Source organism: Carettochelys insculpta, chromosome 8 (assembly GCF_033958435.1).
Source record: "Carettochelys insculpta isolate YL-2023 chromosome 8, ASM3395843v1, whole genome shotgun sequence".
Taxonomy (NCBI): domain Eukaryota; kingdom Metazoa; phylum Chordata; order Testudines; family Carettochelyidae; genus Carettochelys; species Carettochelys insculpta.
In genome coordinates this window covers 75,535,178-75,550,557 of record NC_134144.1, presented here as the reverse complement: position 1 = coordinate 75,550,557, position 15,380 = coordinate 75,535,178, and the positions used below count along the sequence as shown (strand labels likewise).

The following is a 15,380-nucleotide window of genomic DNA, read 5'->3' as shown; positions in this document are numbered from 1 at the left end:
ATGCAAACATGGTAGGCAACCAGCTTGGCTTAACAGGGAAATCCTTCGTCAGCTTGAATTCAAAAAGGATGCACACAAAAAATGGAAATGTGGACAGTTGACTAAGCAGGAATACAAACACACGGCTGGAGAATGCTGGGCAGTAATCAGGAAAGCGAAAGCACAATTGGAACTGCAGCTGGCAAGGGATGTGAAGAGTAACAAGAAGGGTTTCTACAGGCATGTGAACAATAAACAGGTTATCAGAGAAGGTGTGGGGCCATTACTGGATGAGGGAGGTAACTTAGTGACAGATGATGCAGGAAAAGCCGAAGTACTCAATGCTTTTTTTGCCTCAGTCTTCTCGGACAAAGTCAACTTCCCAATGACGGTCATAGATGATGCAGTACAGGAAGGTGGAGGGCAGCCATCTGTGGGGGAGGAACAAGTTCTGAGCTATCTAGAAAAAACTAGATGTGCACAAGTCCATGGGTCTGGATTTAATGCACCCCAGGGTACTGAGGGAATTGGCAGAGGTCTTTGCTGAATGTTTGGCCATTATCCTTGAAGACTCTTGGAGATCGGGGGAGATACCGGATGACTGGAAGAAGGCAAACGTAGTGCCCGTCGTTAAAAAAGGAAAGGAGGACAATCCAAGGAACTATAGACCCGTCAGCCTTACCTCAACCCCTGGGAAAATAATGGAGGGAATCCTCAAGGAATCCATTTTGAAGCACTTGGAAAAGGGGAAAGTGATCAAAATTAGCCAACATGGATTCACCAGGGGCAAGTCCTGCCTGACCAATCTGATTAGCTTCTATGACGAGGTAACAAGCTCCGTGGACATGGGAAAGTCAGTGGACGTGATATACCTTGACTACAGCAAGGCTTTTGATATGGTCTCCCACAACATTCTTGTCCACAAGTTAAGGAAATATGGATTGGATCCCTGGACTATAACATGGATAGAAAGCTAGCTTGATGGTTGGGCCCAACGGGTAGTGGTCAATGGCTCAATATTTGGATGGCGGTCTGTTTCAAGCAGAGTGCCGCAAGGCTCGGTTCTGGGGCCTGTGTTATTCAACATCTTTATTAATGACCTGGATGAGGGACTGGATTGCATCCTCAGCAAGTTTGCAGATGACACAAAACTAGGGGGAGCGATAGATACGTTGGAGGGTAGAGAGAGAATCCAGAGGGACCTGGATAAATTAGAGGACTGGGCCAAAAGAAATCTGATGTGGTTCAATAAGGAGAAGTGTAGAGTCCTGCCCCTGGGGCGGAAGAATCCCAAACATTGTTACAGGCTGGTGACCGACTGGCTCAGCAGCAGTATGACGGAAAGGGACCTAGGGGTTATGGTGGATGAAAGGCGGGATATGAGTAAACAGTGTGCCCTTGTAGCCAAGAAAGTTAACGGCATACTGGGGTGCCTTTTGAGCAGATCTAGAGAAGTAGTTATTCCTCTTTATTTGGCACTGGTGAGGCCACATCTGGAATATTGTGTCCAGTCTTGGGCCCCCAGTATAAAAAGGATGTAAGTATACTTGGGCCCCCCAGTATAAAAAGGATGTAAGTATACTTGGTCCCCCCAGTATAAAAAGGATGTGGATTTGCTAGAGCAGGTTCAGTGAAGGGCAACGAAAATGATTAAGGGTCTAGAGCACAAGACCTATGAGGAGAGGCTGAGGGATCTGGGCTTGTTTAGTTTACAGAAGAGAAGACTGAGAGGTGATTTAACATCAGCCTTCAACTTCCTGAAGAGGAGCTCTAAAAAGGAGGGTGAGAAACTGTTCTCAGTGGTGTTAGATGGCAGAACAAGGAGTAATGGTCTGAAGTTGAAGAGGGAGAGGTGTAGGTTAGATATTAGGAAAAACTACTTCACCAGGCGGGTGGTGAAGCATTGGAATGCGTTGCCTGGAGAGGCGGTGGATTCCCCATCCCTTGAGGTTTTTAAGTACCAGCTGGACAAGGTCCTGGCTGGGATGACTTAGTAGGGGTTGATCCTGCTTGAAGCAGGAGGCTGGACTAGATGACCTCCTGAGGTCCCTTCCAGCCCTTTTATTCTGTGATTCTGTGAAATGCAGAGTCCTGCACTTGGGATGGAAGAATCTCAAGCATTGTTATAGGCTGGGTGCCAACTGGTTAAGTAGCAGTGCAGCAGAAAAGTATCTGGAGATTATGGTGGATAGAGGTTGGATATGAATCAACACTGTGCCCTTATCATATCATAGAATCATATCATAGAAGAGTGGGACTGGAAAGGAACTCGAGAGGCCATCGAGTCCAGCCCCCTGCCCTCATGGCAGGACCAAGCACTTTCTAGACCATCCCTGAAAGCCATCTATCTAACCTCTTCTTAAATATCTCCAGTGATGGAGATTCTACCACCTCCCTTGGCAATTCGTTCCAGTGTTTGATCACCCTGACAGTTAGGAACTTTTTCCTAATGTCCAACCTGAACCTCCCCTGCTGCAATTTAAGTCCCTTACCTCTTGTTCTATCCTCAGAGGCAATGAAGAACAAGTTCCCTCCCTCTGCCTTATGACACCCTTTTAGATACCTGAAAACTGCTATCATGTCCCCCCTCAATCTTCTCTTTTCCAAACTAAACAAGCCCAATTCTCTCAGCCTTCCTTCATAGGTCATGTTCTCTAGACCTTTGATCATTCTCGTTGCTCTCCTCTGGACCCTCTCCAATTTCTCCACATTTTTCCTGAACTGCGGTGCCCAGAACTGGACACAGTACTCCAGCTGAGGCCTAACCAGCGCAGAGTACAGCGGGAGAATGACTTCTCGTGTTTTGTTCACAACACACCTGTTAATGCATCCTAGAATCATGTTTGCTTTTTTTGCAACAGCATCACACTGTTGACTCATATTTAGCTTGTGGTCCACTATAACCCCTAGATCCCTTTCTGCTGTACTCATTCCTAGGCAGTCCTTTCCCATTCTGTATGTGTGACACTGATTGCTCCTTCCCAAGTGGAGCACTTTGCATTTGTCCTTATTAAACTTCATCCTGTTTACCTCAACCCATTTCTCCAGTTTATCCAGATCCTTTTGAATTATGACCCTATCCTCCAAAGAAGTTGCAACCCCTCCCAGCTTTGTATCATCTGCAAACTTAATAAGTGTACTTTCTATGTCAATATCTAAATCATTAATGAAGATATTGAACAGAACCGGTCCTAAAACAGACCCCTGTGGAACCCCACTAGTTACACTTTTCCAGCAGGATTGAAAACCATTAATAACTACTCTCTGGGTACGGTTATCCAGCCAGTTGTTCACCCACCTTATAGTAGCCCCATCTAAGTTGTATTTGAGTAGTTTATTGATAAGTATATTATGTGAGACCGTGTCAAATGCTTTACTGAAGTCTAGGTATATCACATCCACCACTTCTCCCTTATCCACAAGGCTCGTTATTCTATCAAAGAAAGCTATTAGATTGGTTTGACATGATCTGTTTTTAACAAAGCCATGCTGGCTGTTCCCTATCACCTTACCACCTTCCAATTGCTTGCAGATGATTTCTTTAATGACCTGCTCCATTATTTTTCCTGGCACAGATGTTAAGCTGACTGGCCTGTAGTTTCCCGGGTTATTCTTGTTCCCCTTTTTATCAATGGGTACTATATTTGCCCTTTTCCAGTCTTCTGGAATCTCTCCCATCTCCCATGATTTTCCAAAAATGATTGCTAAAGGCTCAGATACCTCTTCTATCAGCTCCTTGAGGATTCTAGGATGCATTTCATCAGGCCCTGGTGATTTGCAGGCATCTAATTTTTCTAAGTAAATTTTAATTTGTTCTTTTCGTATTTCAACTTCTAAACCTACCCCTTTTTCACTAGCATTCTCTATGTCAGGCATTCCTTCAGATTTCTCAGTGAAGACCGAAACAAAGAAATCATTAAACATCTCTGCCATTTCCAAATTCCCTGTTACTGTTTCTCCCTCGTCACTGACCAATGGCCCTACCCTCTCCTTGGTCTTCCTCTTGTTACCAATGTATTTGTAAAAAGCCTTCTTGTTTCCCTTTACGCTTGTAGCTAGTTTGAGCTCATTTTTTGCCTTAGCTTTTCTAATCTTGCTCCTGCATGCTCGTGGTGTTTGCCTATATTCATCCTTTGTAATTTGTCCTAGTTTCCATTTCTTATACAATTCCTTTTTTATTTTGAGATCATGCACGATCTCCTGGTTAAGCCGAGGCAGTCTTTCGCCATGTTTTCTCTCTTTCCTACGCTGCAGCGGGATAGCTTGCTTTTGGGCCCTTAATAATGTCCCTTTGAAAAACTGCCAACTCTCCTCAGCCGTTTTTCCCCTCAGTTTAGCTTCCCATGGGACCTTACCTACCAGCTGTCTGAGTTTACCAAAATCTGCCTTCCTGAAATCCATTGTCTCTATTGTACTGTTTTCCCTTCTACCCTTCCTTGGAATTGTGAGCTCTCTGATTCCATGATCACTTTCACCCAAGCTGCCTCCCACTCTCAAATTCTCAATAATTTCCTCCCTATTTGTTAAAATTAAATCTGGAACAGCTTCTCCCCCCCCGGTAGCTTTTCCAACAAGGCTAACAGCACATGGGGGTGCATTGGGAGAAGCATTTCCAGCAGATCTACAGAAGTTGTTATTCCACCTCTGCTTGGCGCCAGTGAGGCCACATCTGGAGTATGTGTTCTGGGCCCCCTGCTACAGAAAGGACGTGGATGCACTGAAGAAGGTCCAGCAGAGGGCAACAAAAATGATTAGGGGGCTGGAGCACGTGACCTATGAGGAGATGCTGAGGACTTGGGCTTATTCTGCTTCCAGAAGAGAAGAATAAGGGACGATCTGACAGCAGCCTTCACCTTCCGGAAGTGGGGCTCTGAAGAGGAGGGAGAGAGGCGGTTCTCAGTGGTGTCAGACGGCAGAACAAGGAGCAATGGGCTGAAGTTACAGAGGGGGAGGTGTCGGTTGGATATTAGGAAAAACTGCTTCCCCAGGCGGGAGGTGCAGCCCTGGAGCCCGTTGCCTAGAGAGGTGGTGGATTCTCCATCCCTAGAGGTTTTTAAGTCCCAGCTGGACAATAATAGAATCATAGACTCCCAGGGCTGGAACGGACTTCAGGAGGTCATCTAGTCCAGCCCCCTGCCTAAAGCAGGATCAACCCCAACTAAGTCATCCTGGCCAGGACTATGCCAAGAAGGGACTTAAAAATCTCTAGGGCTGGAGATTCCACCACCTTTCTCAGTAACGCATCCCAGTGCCTCACCACCCGCCTGGCCGGGACGACTTAGTGGGGGTTGATCCTGCTTTGGGCAGGGGCCTGGACTAGATGACCTCCTGAGGTCCCTTCCAGCCCTGGGATTCTGTGGTTCTATGATTGCCTGCTCTGCTCATTCCATCTGAAGTACTTGGCATTGGCCACTGTCAGAAGATGGGACACTGGGCTAAGTGGGCAGATGGTCTGATCCAGTATGGACATTTTTATGGTCAGTGTCCAAACACAGTTTATTAATCAAAACTAATGATTGGTACATGGCCCTCACAAAGGAAGCCATCAACATTCTCCTCCACTAAGAGGCTCAGCATCTCTCCCCATCCCCACCCTCATATTCTTCACCAGCCAAAGTGCACCTACATCCAACAGTTAAACCATGGCCCAGGACTCCCTAGAACCTCAAGAGGGTTAGTTTGCAGCAGACCCAAAGATAGAAGAAGGGTGGATAATGCAGAGGACAGTCCATATACAGCAACTGAGTGGGGTGGAAGCAAACAATACATGTTTTAATATGTCTACCTAGAAGTGTATATATTGAGGAAGGAGGACTACAAGTGGGGGCTTTATCTGGGAAGCAGGGACTCTAAAAAAAGATGTGCAGGTTGTGCTGGATAATCGGCAGACTGCCAGTGTGAAACTGACCCAAAATGCTAATGAAATTTCCCTGCTTATGGATCGGAGGGTTAGGAGTCGGAGGAGAGATGTTATTTCACTTCTGTATTAGGCACTGGAGTGACCAATGTGGGAACACTGTACCCAGCTCTGGCGTCCATAGTCCAAGAAGGATGTTGACAAACTGAAGAGGGTTCAGGGAAGAGCCATGAAAATGATTAATGGACTGGAAAACGCGGTTTGTCGTGATAGACTCGAGGATCCCAATCTACTGAACTTAAAGCGAAGGCAAAGATTGATTAGAGCCTATAAATACCTACATGGGGCACAACTATTTAAATCTAGCAGACAGAGGTCTAACATGATCTCATGTCTGGAAGTAGAAGCCAGACAAATTCAGACAGGTAATAAGGTATATGTTTTCAGCCCTGAGAATAATGAACTGCTGGAACAATTTACCCAGGGTTGGGTGAATTCTCCACCACTGACAATTTTTAAATAAAGACTGGAATTTTTACAAAATATGTTCTAGTTCATAAGGAAATATTTCAGGAAGCTGTCTTGCCTGCGTTATGCAGGAGATCAGAACTAGATGATCACAATGTTCCCCTCTGGCTTTGAAATCTATTAATCAGAGTGCATGTTGCTGGCTGAAACTCAGGCAAGAAAGACTGTTTTCCTCCTCCCTCGAACAACAGCTCCAGTGAAACCCAAGGGATGGCATCTTCAAAATAACTAAAGACTCCTGACTAGAGAGGTCCAATCCTGTTTAATTGGTTAACCAGTTAAAACCGGTTAATCAAGTAAATGACGGGACAGGCTGGAGCCCCCCTGCCTGCAGCATTCCCAGGTCAGGCCAGCCACAGCCACAGTGCATCCCAGGCCAGTGAGGTCCAGGGCTGCTCTGGCTGTGCTGGAGCGTCCCATCATGGCAGGCCCGGAGGGGCTGAAGCAGGCCCCTGCCCACAGTGAGCGGGGAGCTGCTCCAGCCCCCACCAGTTAACTGTAACTGGCGAGCCTCAGCCATTCAGGGCAAAACTCACCTACTAACCAGTTAACCATAAACACTCCTACTCCTGACAGAAGCGTCCAATCAGTGACTGGGAGGAGACCACGCTGTGCATTAACCAGAACGGTTTTGTTGACTGGGATTTATTGATGCCACAGAAGAGGAAAAGAAATCTGTCTTTGCTTCCTCCACAGCCCTGGTACGAGCTATCAAAGAGACTGAGTATAGAGTCAGTCCAATTCAAACACCACTGCCAGTTAGAACAAACCACTGAAGACGACGGGTGTGGAGACCAAACACACAAACCCAGGGAATGCTGGGTCAAGTGTAAAGAATGGAAGTAACAAAAAGTGGCCCTGACAGCTCATCAAGCACCCTGCTCACCCCTCCCAACACCTAAAGGCATCAGCTCAGGGCAGGACCCCCACATGCTGGGTACTGCTGCACAGACCATGGCAAGGGCAGTCCCTACTTGCCAGTTGTCTGCTCCCAAGAAACAAAACAGACTGGGGGTGAGAGGAAGGAAGTTATTGCTGTTTTACTCTTGGGACGATGCAACTCTCTTAAGCTTGCACCGCGAGTCTGCAATAAAGCCAGGAACTGAATCCCAAGGTCCTGAGTCCTGTCCCAGGGCTTTAACCACAAGCCCATCTTGGCTCTAGCGAGCTGCTTGTGCCTGGGACAGTGTCCAGGACAAGAGGGGGCCTTGGGCAGCCACCACAATAAAAAAAGGAGCAGTAATACTGCTGGTATCAGGCCAAAATGCAAAACCGCCTTGTCACTGCAGCTTTCCTTAACACCTCCTAACAAACGCACACACCAGCATCCAACGCACCTGGGGAGAGAAAAGGCTGGGACCTCCGACGCCTAGATAGCCACCAACAGGGCCCCTTGAGACCAGGGGAGCGGATGGATAAGATGACAAAAAGAGGCATGAACATGAATACAGAGACACACAGATTCTCTCTCTCTCTCTCTCTCTTTTGGCTTTCTCCAGGCATGCACCTTGCCCAGCTGCCCCGCTGCAGGTTTCACACCCAGGGCCACACATACTACTAAATCCTTCCGCACTGTCTTTAGTCCACACTGCACAGCTGAGCACTTCATACTGGCTAATGGTAAGAGTCCAGTCCCAGACCCCAGCTCAAATTCCAGCAAAAACATTGATGGCAGCCTGAGAATCTACCCTGGGTGTTATGTTTCCAAAGACTGCCTGGTTACACACAGCTTTGTACCAGACACAATTGGCCAAGTGTCATTTCCACAGTAAGTTCCGGAGAGGTGCTAAATGTTCCCTGGCTGGGGGCAGGCCACTCGGGCTCTGCAGCAGTATTGCTCAGGAAAGACAACAGCAGAGAAGTGCCTCAGCACCACAGTGACTGCTCCTGCACAAATACCTGTGAGACAACACAGACAGCGGGCAGCATCTTCCTAGTGCTCAGATTCAGGCCACACAGCAAGAACAGTCTGGAGGTGAGTTGTGTCCCACAAACTCTAACTCGGGGTGCCTACTCTGAGACAGACAGAAAAACAGACTGACAGCACTCTGCATGTGTGTGCAAGAGAGAAGCAGAGAGCTCTCAGTTCAGGCCCCTGTGCCCTTCACAGCAGCGCAGGAGTGCAGGTCAGGTACTTACGGATAGGCTCCCCATCAGGGTATCCCAGCTGGTTTCTGATGGCTTCCCATAAATCATAATCTTCAAAACTGAGGGCAAACTCCTCCAAGTCTTCATAGTCGACCAAGCTGTGGAGGCAGCTGCCTATACCCACCTCTGGGCTGCCACCCCCTCCTGCCTCCTCTTCCTCATGAATGGCCGTCATTGTGTCCTCGGCAGGGTCAGGGATCAAAGCTCATGAGCTGTGCACCACACTCACAAAACCAAAGTTCAGTGCTGTTTCTATGAGTTCCAGAAGACTAGTAAGCAGCCAGCAAGATCCTTGCTCTGGACAACCTGTCAGGATTTTAGAAGCAGCATGCCCTCACTGTCTGGGTTCCCCTTGGCTGAGGGATGCCGGCAGCAGCAGCTCTAGGGATTGATGAGCTTTGGAAAGAAAGACTCCACAGGGAGAGGCTTGCATAGGAAAGGCTGTAATGCAGGGCTATCTCCTCTTGCTCCCTGGGCCAAAGGGGTCTTCATCAGCAGAGGGGTTTCCAGCTGGAGGGCCAGGGACCCTGTACATGTGGCACTGGGGCAACAGCATTCTGTGTGTAGCACTGCCTGCTCCTCTCTCCCCCCCACCCCTCCCTTTGGCGTCTCTCTCCCTCACTCCCTCTCCAGCCTGGCAAGCAGCCTATTGAATTCTCCATGTCCTCAGGCCCAGAGCATACATTTCCATGAAGTCTCTTCCATCTGCTCTCGTGTACACACGGGGCAGATCCTAGGACACATGCCGCACCCCCAAAGCCCTAGATACCTCTCTAAACAATAGGGAACATTAGTCAGGTCCCCAGTAGTTCGGAGCCTGAGCACCTTTCAGAGTCATGTCAGCAGTGTTTCCCCCTTTCTCAGAGGGGACAGCTCCTCAAACAAGGCTGCTGCATAGCCAGCACTCTCCTGGCATGCGAAGGCACTGCTAGTGGGGAAAGTATGTCAAAAGGAGAGGGCTAGAACCAAGGGGCCATGGAGCCCTACAATCAAGGGGTAAGAAGAGAGGTGAGGGAGGGCCTAGAGATACACGAGTCTGAACTAAGGGCATCAGCAGAGTGGAAGGGGGGAACCCAAGGGACGGCAGCAGGGGGCTGTGGTCTGGGATTGAGGGACACTACTGGAGTCGTGGGGAGAGGAAAGAGACCAGGACTGGGAACGCAAAGGGACTCCAGGGCATCTGCACAGTGGAAGGGAGAGCCCGGGGCTGGACTAGCAGGAGGGATACAGCAGGTAATGATGGAGGGTGGGGAAGAACTGCTAGCTGAGGTCTCATTCTAGGAAAGGGACTGTTGAGAGGGTGGCACCTGCGAATGCACTGAACAGTCTCCAAGCTGCAGAAAGGGTTAGATTGGAAACTGTCAGGTCAGAGACTCATTTAGTAACTGGGGCCCTGGGTCTCCCACCAAGGTCCAGGCCCTCTGTCTTCCACACCAGGCCGTCTGTCTTCCATACTACTGGGCTCCCCATGTGGTAACGAGGATGGTTTTAGAGATCCCAAATCACTTTTCAAACTCACCATACTGATGCAGACTCCCCAGGGATCACCTGTCCTTGCTGAAAGGCAGTCTCAGTTCTGCAGAGGGGGGTGGCGGGGGTGTGCACAGAGCACAGGGACCGCACACAACATCAGGGGAGCTGGAATCTTTTTTGCAGCAGGAGTGCTGCAAGTGGCAACCACCTATTTAGTTATTACTACCTCCAGCTGGGTGCTGCTGCATGCTCACCAGCCCTCGTCCCAGCTCCCTGCCCAACAGATGGAGGCAGGAAGTGAAGCACAATCCCATCTCAAAGGAAATGTTTGGCAGCATCTCAGCAGCATTTCCAGGACAGCATTATCTCCAGATCTGAAGAAGTGGGTCCTGCCCCACGAAACCTCATCACCTTATAAATCATTTTGTTAGTCTTTAAAGTGCCACACGACTGCTTTTTTGTTTTGTTTTAATATCTCGGAAGGCAGACTGAAATTCCCCCCGGTGGAACTGGGTCAGGCTCAGGGTGCTAACATCCCACATGTGTCACAAAGATGATGGGGCTGTCATAACTCACCAAGAATTACCAGGACTTCAGTTCAACTTTCCAACCAAGATTCAGCACAGCACTGGGGAAACAGCAGGATACAACTGCCCCTGCACCAAAGGAATGGGGGGACCTACCACCTAGCCTAGCTCCCAGGGGCATAGCAAAGTCTTAGGGCTGACACCAGGTGGGAAAGGAAGATGTGGCTGGGTTACTCAGGTCTTAGAACCAAGAGAATAGACCCGGCAGGAGGACTGCCCAGGCCTCAGGCCCAGGGCAATGGGCCCGGAGGTGGGGGCAAGGGACAGGCTGGGTGGAGGGGAAAATGGCACGTATAGAAGAGGCACATTTAATGCCACAAAGCAGGGCCTCACTTTTCATGTCGTCCAGGTCGGCAGATGCCAGCATTTGGGCCTCGGCCTCATCAGTGGGGATGCGTTGGTACACTGTACTCTCGAGAGTCGTCATGCTGCCGATGCACATCCGCTCCTTCAGGTCATAACTCACCCTCTGCACACTCACCACCTGGCTCCAGGGCTTGTGCCTGTCCCAGCCCTGAGATGGGCATTCTGTGGGCCTCGGGAGGCTGTGAAAACAAACAGGGATCCAAGCAATAGCCGTGACAGCAGGGAAGCGGGAGAGGCTGCTCCCAGTCTGAGCTCCTGTGCGTAGGTGTTTTGACTTTTCTCACAGGATCATCATCTGGGCTGGAGGGTCCCCCTCCCATGCTGGCCCCAGACCCCATTACCAGAGAAGCTTGTGGGGCCCTGGCAAAGAGCGGGCATGTCTCAGGGACTCCCACACTACAGCTGGAGGCTCACCCTTAGACCTGCAAGAACTAAGGCACAGAGAATGATGCTCCTGCTTCTTCCTCACAGGGTAAACCCCTCTTCCTTGCAAGGACTGGAACTGCCCCCAGGCCCGCAGTCCCACAGTTCTTGGTCTGCATCCACGAGCCTGGCCTGGCCTCCCCAACTGCCTTCCTGCCTGTGGGTCAGGAACCAGGTACAAAGAAAAGTCAGGCTGGAAAGGCAAGTGCCCCCAGGTTCCTGCCCTAGAGGCTAGCCAGTTCCCATGAGATACCCCTGCTGGTAAGGGAACCTTGTTTGGAGTTGGACCATCTGTGCCTGGGTAGGCTGTATTCAGGTCCTGCCACATTCTGGCTGAGCAACTGAGCAATCTGGACACCCGAGTAGGGACACGTTGGCACACTGCCTTCCTTCCCAGGCAAACCCACATAATGAGAGAAGAGGAAGTGAGAGGAAGGGGGGCTTGGACGCAAGGGTATTCCCAGCCTCTGCCTCTTATGTCAGAGTCAAAAAGCATAGGACAATTCACAGTCCGAGGCCAAAAGGACCCTTGGGATCATGTAGCCTGACCTCCAGAATAAATAAGGCCGGAGACATGCTCTGTAATTCCCAAAGCAGAGTTTTTCAAAAAATTCCAGTCTTGAATTAACTGCGTCAGTGATGAAGAACCCACACTTGGTACAACTGAACAATGCACCCCTCATTTCCTATCAGAATTAGTCTAGGTCTGACATCCAGCCATTGAATTGTGTTAGACCTTCCTCTGCCAAACTGAAGACCCATTATCACATATCTGTTCGCCATACGGGTATTTATAGCCTGTGATCCTGTCACATATTAATATCTCTGATAAGTGAAAGGGATGGAGTGCCAGGAGTCTCTCACTATCAAAGCTCCTCTTCACACTCAGAACTGCACCTGTGCAGCTGCAGAGTTTTAGTGAAGACATTACCAAGTTGAAATGAGAGCTTCTCCCATCAGGGTGATTCATCCACCTCCACAAGAGGCACAGCTATATCCGCAAGATCCCATCAACACAGCCCTGTCTACACAAGGCATTAGGCTGGTATAACTACATCGCTTGAGCATGGATTTTAAAGCATTAGAGAAAATGCCTAGACCTGGTCTATGTTACACTTGGTTTAAGCATGTTCTCTAGCACTTTTATCATTCTTGGGGCTCTTGTGTGAGCTCTCTCCTATCTATCAACACCCTTCATGACCTATGAACACCAGAACTGGACACAAAACTCCAACAGTGGTTGTGCCAGTGCCACATACAGGGTCCAACAGCCCCTCTTAGCTGAAATTTCAGTGTTTACGCCTCCCAGGATCCCATTAGCTCTTTTGTCCACAGCATTACACTGGGAGCTCACGTTTAGCTGATTGCCCAGCCCCACTCCCAAAATCCCTCTCAGAATCACTGCTTCCCAGCCGAGAGTTCCCCCATCCTGTGAGTATGGTCTTCATCCTTTGTTCCTAGATGCATGCACTTACACTCAGCCACATTAAAATACATGTTGTCTGCTTCCACCCAGCTTACCCAGTGCTCCAGAATGCTCTGCATCATTGAATTGTCCTCTTCTATTTTTCACCTGTCCCATCTTCAAACATTACAACTACGTCTACACTTAGAGAAAACTTCAAAATAGCCATGCTAATGGCCATTTTGAAGAATACTAATGAGGTGCTGAAATGTATATTCAGCACCTCATTAGCATGCTGCCAGCTGTGACACTTCGAAATTGCTGCTTTTTGTTCCTGCACAGCTTGTGTAGATGGGGGTCCTTTTCGAAAGGACCCTGACAATTTCAAAATCCCCTTATTCCTATCCGCACCTCATTAGTATTCTTCGAAATGGCCAGTAAGTAGCATGGTTATTTCCAAGTTTTTTCTAAGTGTAGATACAACCTACCAGTGACAAGGACATGTTCTGAACAACCATCCAGTCTCAGGCCAAGTCCATTGTACCTGCTGAAAGAGGCTGAGCCAGTCTCCTGCAGCAGCTCGGCAGGGTGAGGCAACGGGGATAGGCTGCTGTGTTTCTTCTCCACATGGAACTGTGCGAAGGCCAAGGCATCACAGGATTCCTCATCACTCCCAATTGTGAACTGCAGATGAGACAACCCTCAGCACAAGAACCAGGCTCCACCCTGAATAAGCAAGTCAGACCCTCCCCACAGGGAAACGACGATCCAAGATCTTCCCCTCAACTGCTCCCCTCAGATGTGGGCAGTCCTAGACCTGACCCTCTGTCACACAGGAAACTGACCCTCCCATATCTTCCCCACTGAGCACTGCCACCCAGGGCATGGAGCCAGGCAGGTCCGTACCACCCACAATATGGACCATTCTAGCCCCTCCTCCCTAAGGTGTGATCTACCTCAGCACCTCCTGCCACCTTCAGCGTGCTCCATCCTACCCCTCATCGACTCCCAAAACTCAACGGTGGAGCCTGCCAGACTCCCCTTGCCCCACATTCTCATCTTGCCTGTGGTTTGCTTGGGGACTCAGGCTTAGGAGCCTTCTGCTTCTCATGAGCCTCCATCTTAGACTCTGGTGTGACCTCTTTCTCCAGGGCTGTCTCTGCCTCTGACCCTGACTCTCCCTCCTCCGCCTCCTCCTCCTCCTCCTCTTTGTCCCCCTCTTCCTCTACTTCCTTGATGGTGGGAGTGATGTCTGAAGGAGGCACTGAGGTTTTCTTCTTTTTTCTCTTTCTCCTCTTCCTCCCACTAGCATGGGGGAGCCTCTTCTGGAACTTGAGGGCAGGAGGCAGGTGAGTGGAGAGAGGGTGGTGGATGTGGTGGGAAGTTTGGCGGTGGACTGAGGGAGACAGAGAGAGTCAGGGATAGGAGACTGAAATGACAATCACTGCCAGGCACCTCAGAAATTAAACTGATAGGAGCGTCAAATACCCGGGGCAGCCCACAGGATCACAGCAAGCCTCCATAGCTCTGTGGCAAGGCTACGATCCAGGCATGCCCAGTAACCCTCGATAGTACATCGCTACACTCCATGACAGAACTGTCTCTGCTCACTACATTGCACAGCAGTGGAGGACAGTCTGAAAGGGCACCAGTGGGCTTCTGAGAGGCTGCCCATACTTCTTAGCTTGGGAGAAGGGGGATGGAGCATTTACAAACCATCCTCTCCATCCACAAAAATGTCAGGGGACACACCTTTTAGGGCCCTCTAATTCCAGATGCACTGTGAGAGCATAATCACGGAGGAAACCCAATACTACAATGCACGTGCAAATCTGATCCTTAGTCACTTGCGTGACAAGATCTGGGCCTGAAGGCACCAAGGGAAGGCTACTTTTTAAAACATCCGCTTCAAAACCAAAAAGAGAAACAAGCCTTTAATTTAAATCAAACCAAGAAGAGAAACAAGACTTTAATTAAAATCAATCTGCAGAAAGGAATTTGTTGTGTGTGAAGCCACAGGAGTCCTAAGGACAGCATAACAAGAAGACTAGCAGCGTTACTCTGCACTGCCTCAGAACCCCCAGTTCTCGTCCAACTCAGTTGTGCTGAGAAGCATAAAGTCACCATTCCACATGAAAGAAAAGAAAGCTGCTTGTGCAGGGCTGGACTGGAGACAAAGAGCCTCCTGAGACAGACACACTGACTCAGTGGGACTTGGGCAGGGATACTGAGACAGCTAGAAAGGCAGCTGGAAGTCACCACAACACTGGCTGCTCCACAGAGCGTGCAGCTTTGGATCTACATGACAGCTCTTTCTGCCACATTTTCTGAGCCCTATTTTGTGCATTCCCCTCTCTTTCCTATGGTAAGCTGATAAAATCTGCTTAAATGGACAAGTAGTCTGCAAAAGACTTTTTAAAATGGAAGCTTGTACCCCCTCCTCTGCAGACAAGCCAGCCAGATTCACGGTTACTTGAGTTTTGCTTTGGTTTATTTTTTCAAGTGTTTTGTGGGGTTGTTTTTAGGAAAGTGGGGAGGGTTTCGTTTGGGGGCTTGGTTTTTGCCAAAGAAATATCACGAATGTTGCGTCTGCCTTGCCTTAGTGCTACTGGAG

The 15,380-nt window shown here is 49.2% G+C and overlaps 1 protein-coding gene across 1 annotated transcript in view; it reads right to left on the bottom strand.

The window, feature by feature from the left end:
- Window positions 1–15,380, bottom strand: part of SLC4A3 (solute carrier family 4 member 3) — a 115,319-nt gene that overhangs the window by 87,764 nt on the left and 12,175 nt on the right. The window contains exons 5-7 of the mRNA XM_075001648.1: window positions 13,831–14,162; window positions 13,311–13,450; window positions 10,906–11,117 (exon numbers count right to left, since the gene is read on the bottom strand). Of these exons, the coding sequence (XP_074857749.1) occupies window positions 10,906–11,117; window positions 13,311–13,450; window positions 13,831–14,162 (684 nt within the window). The remainder of the gene's footprint in view (window positions 1–10,905; window positions 11,118–13,310; window positions 13,451–13,830; window positions 14,163–15,380) is intronic.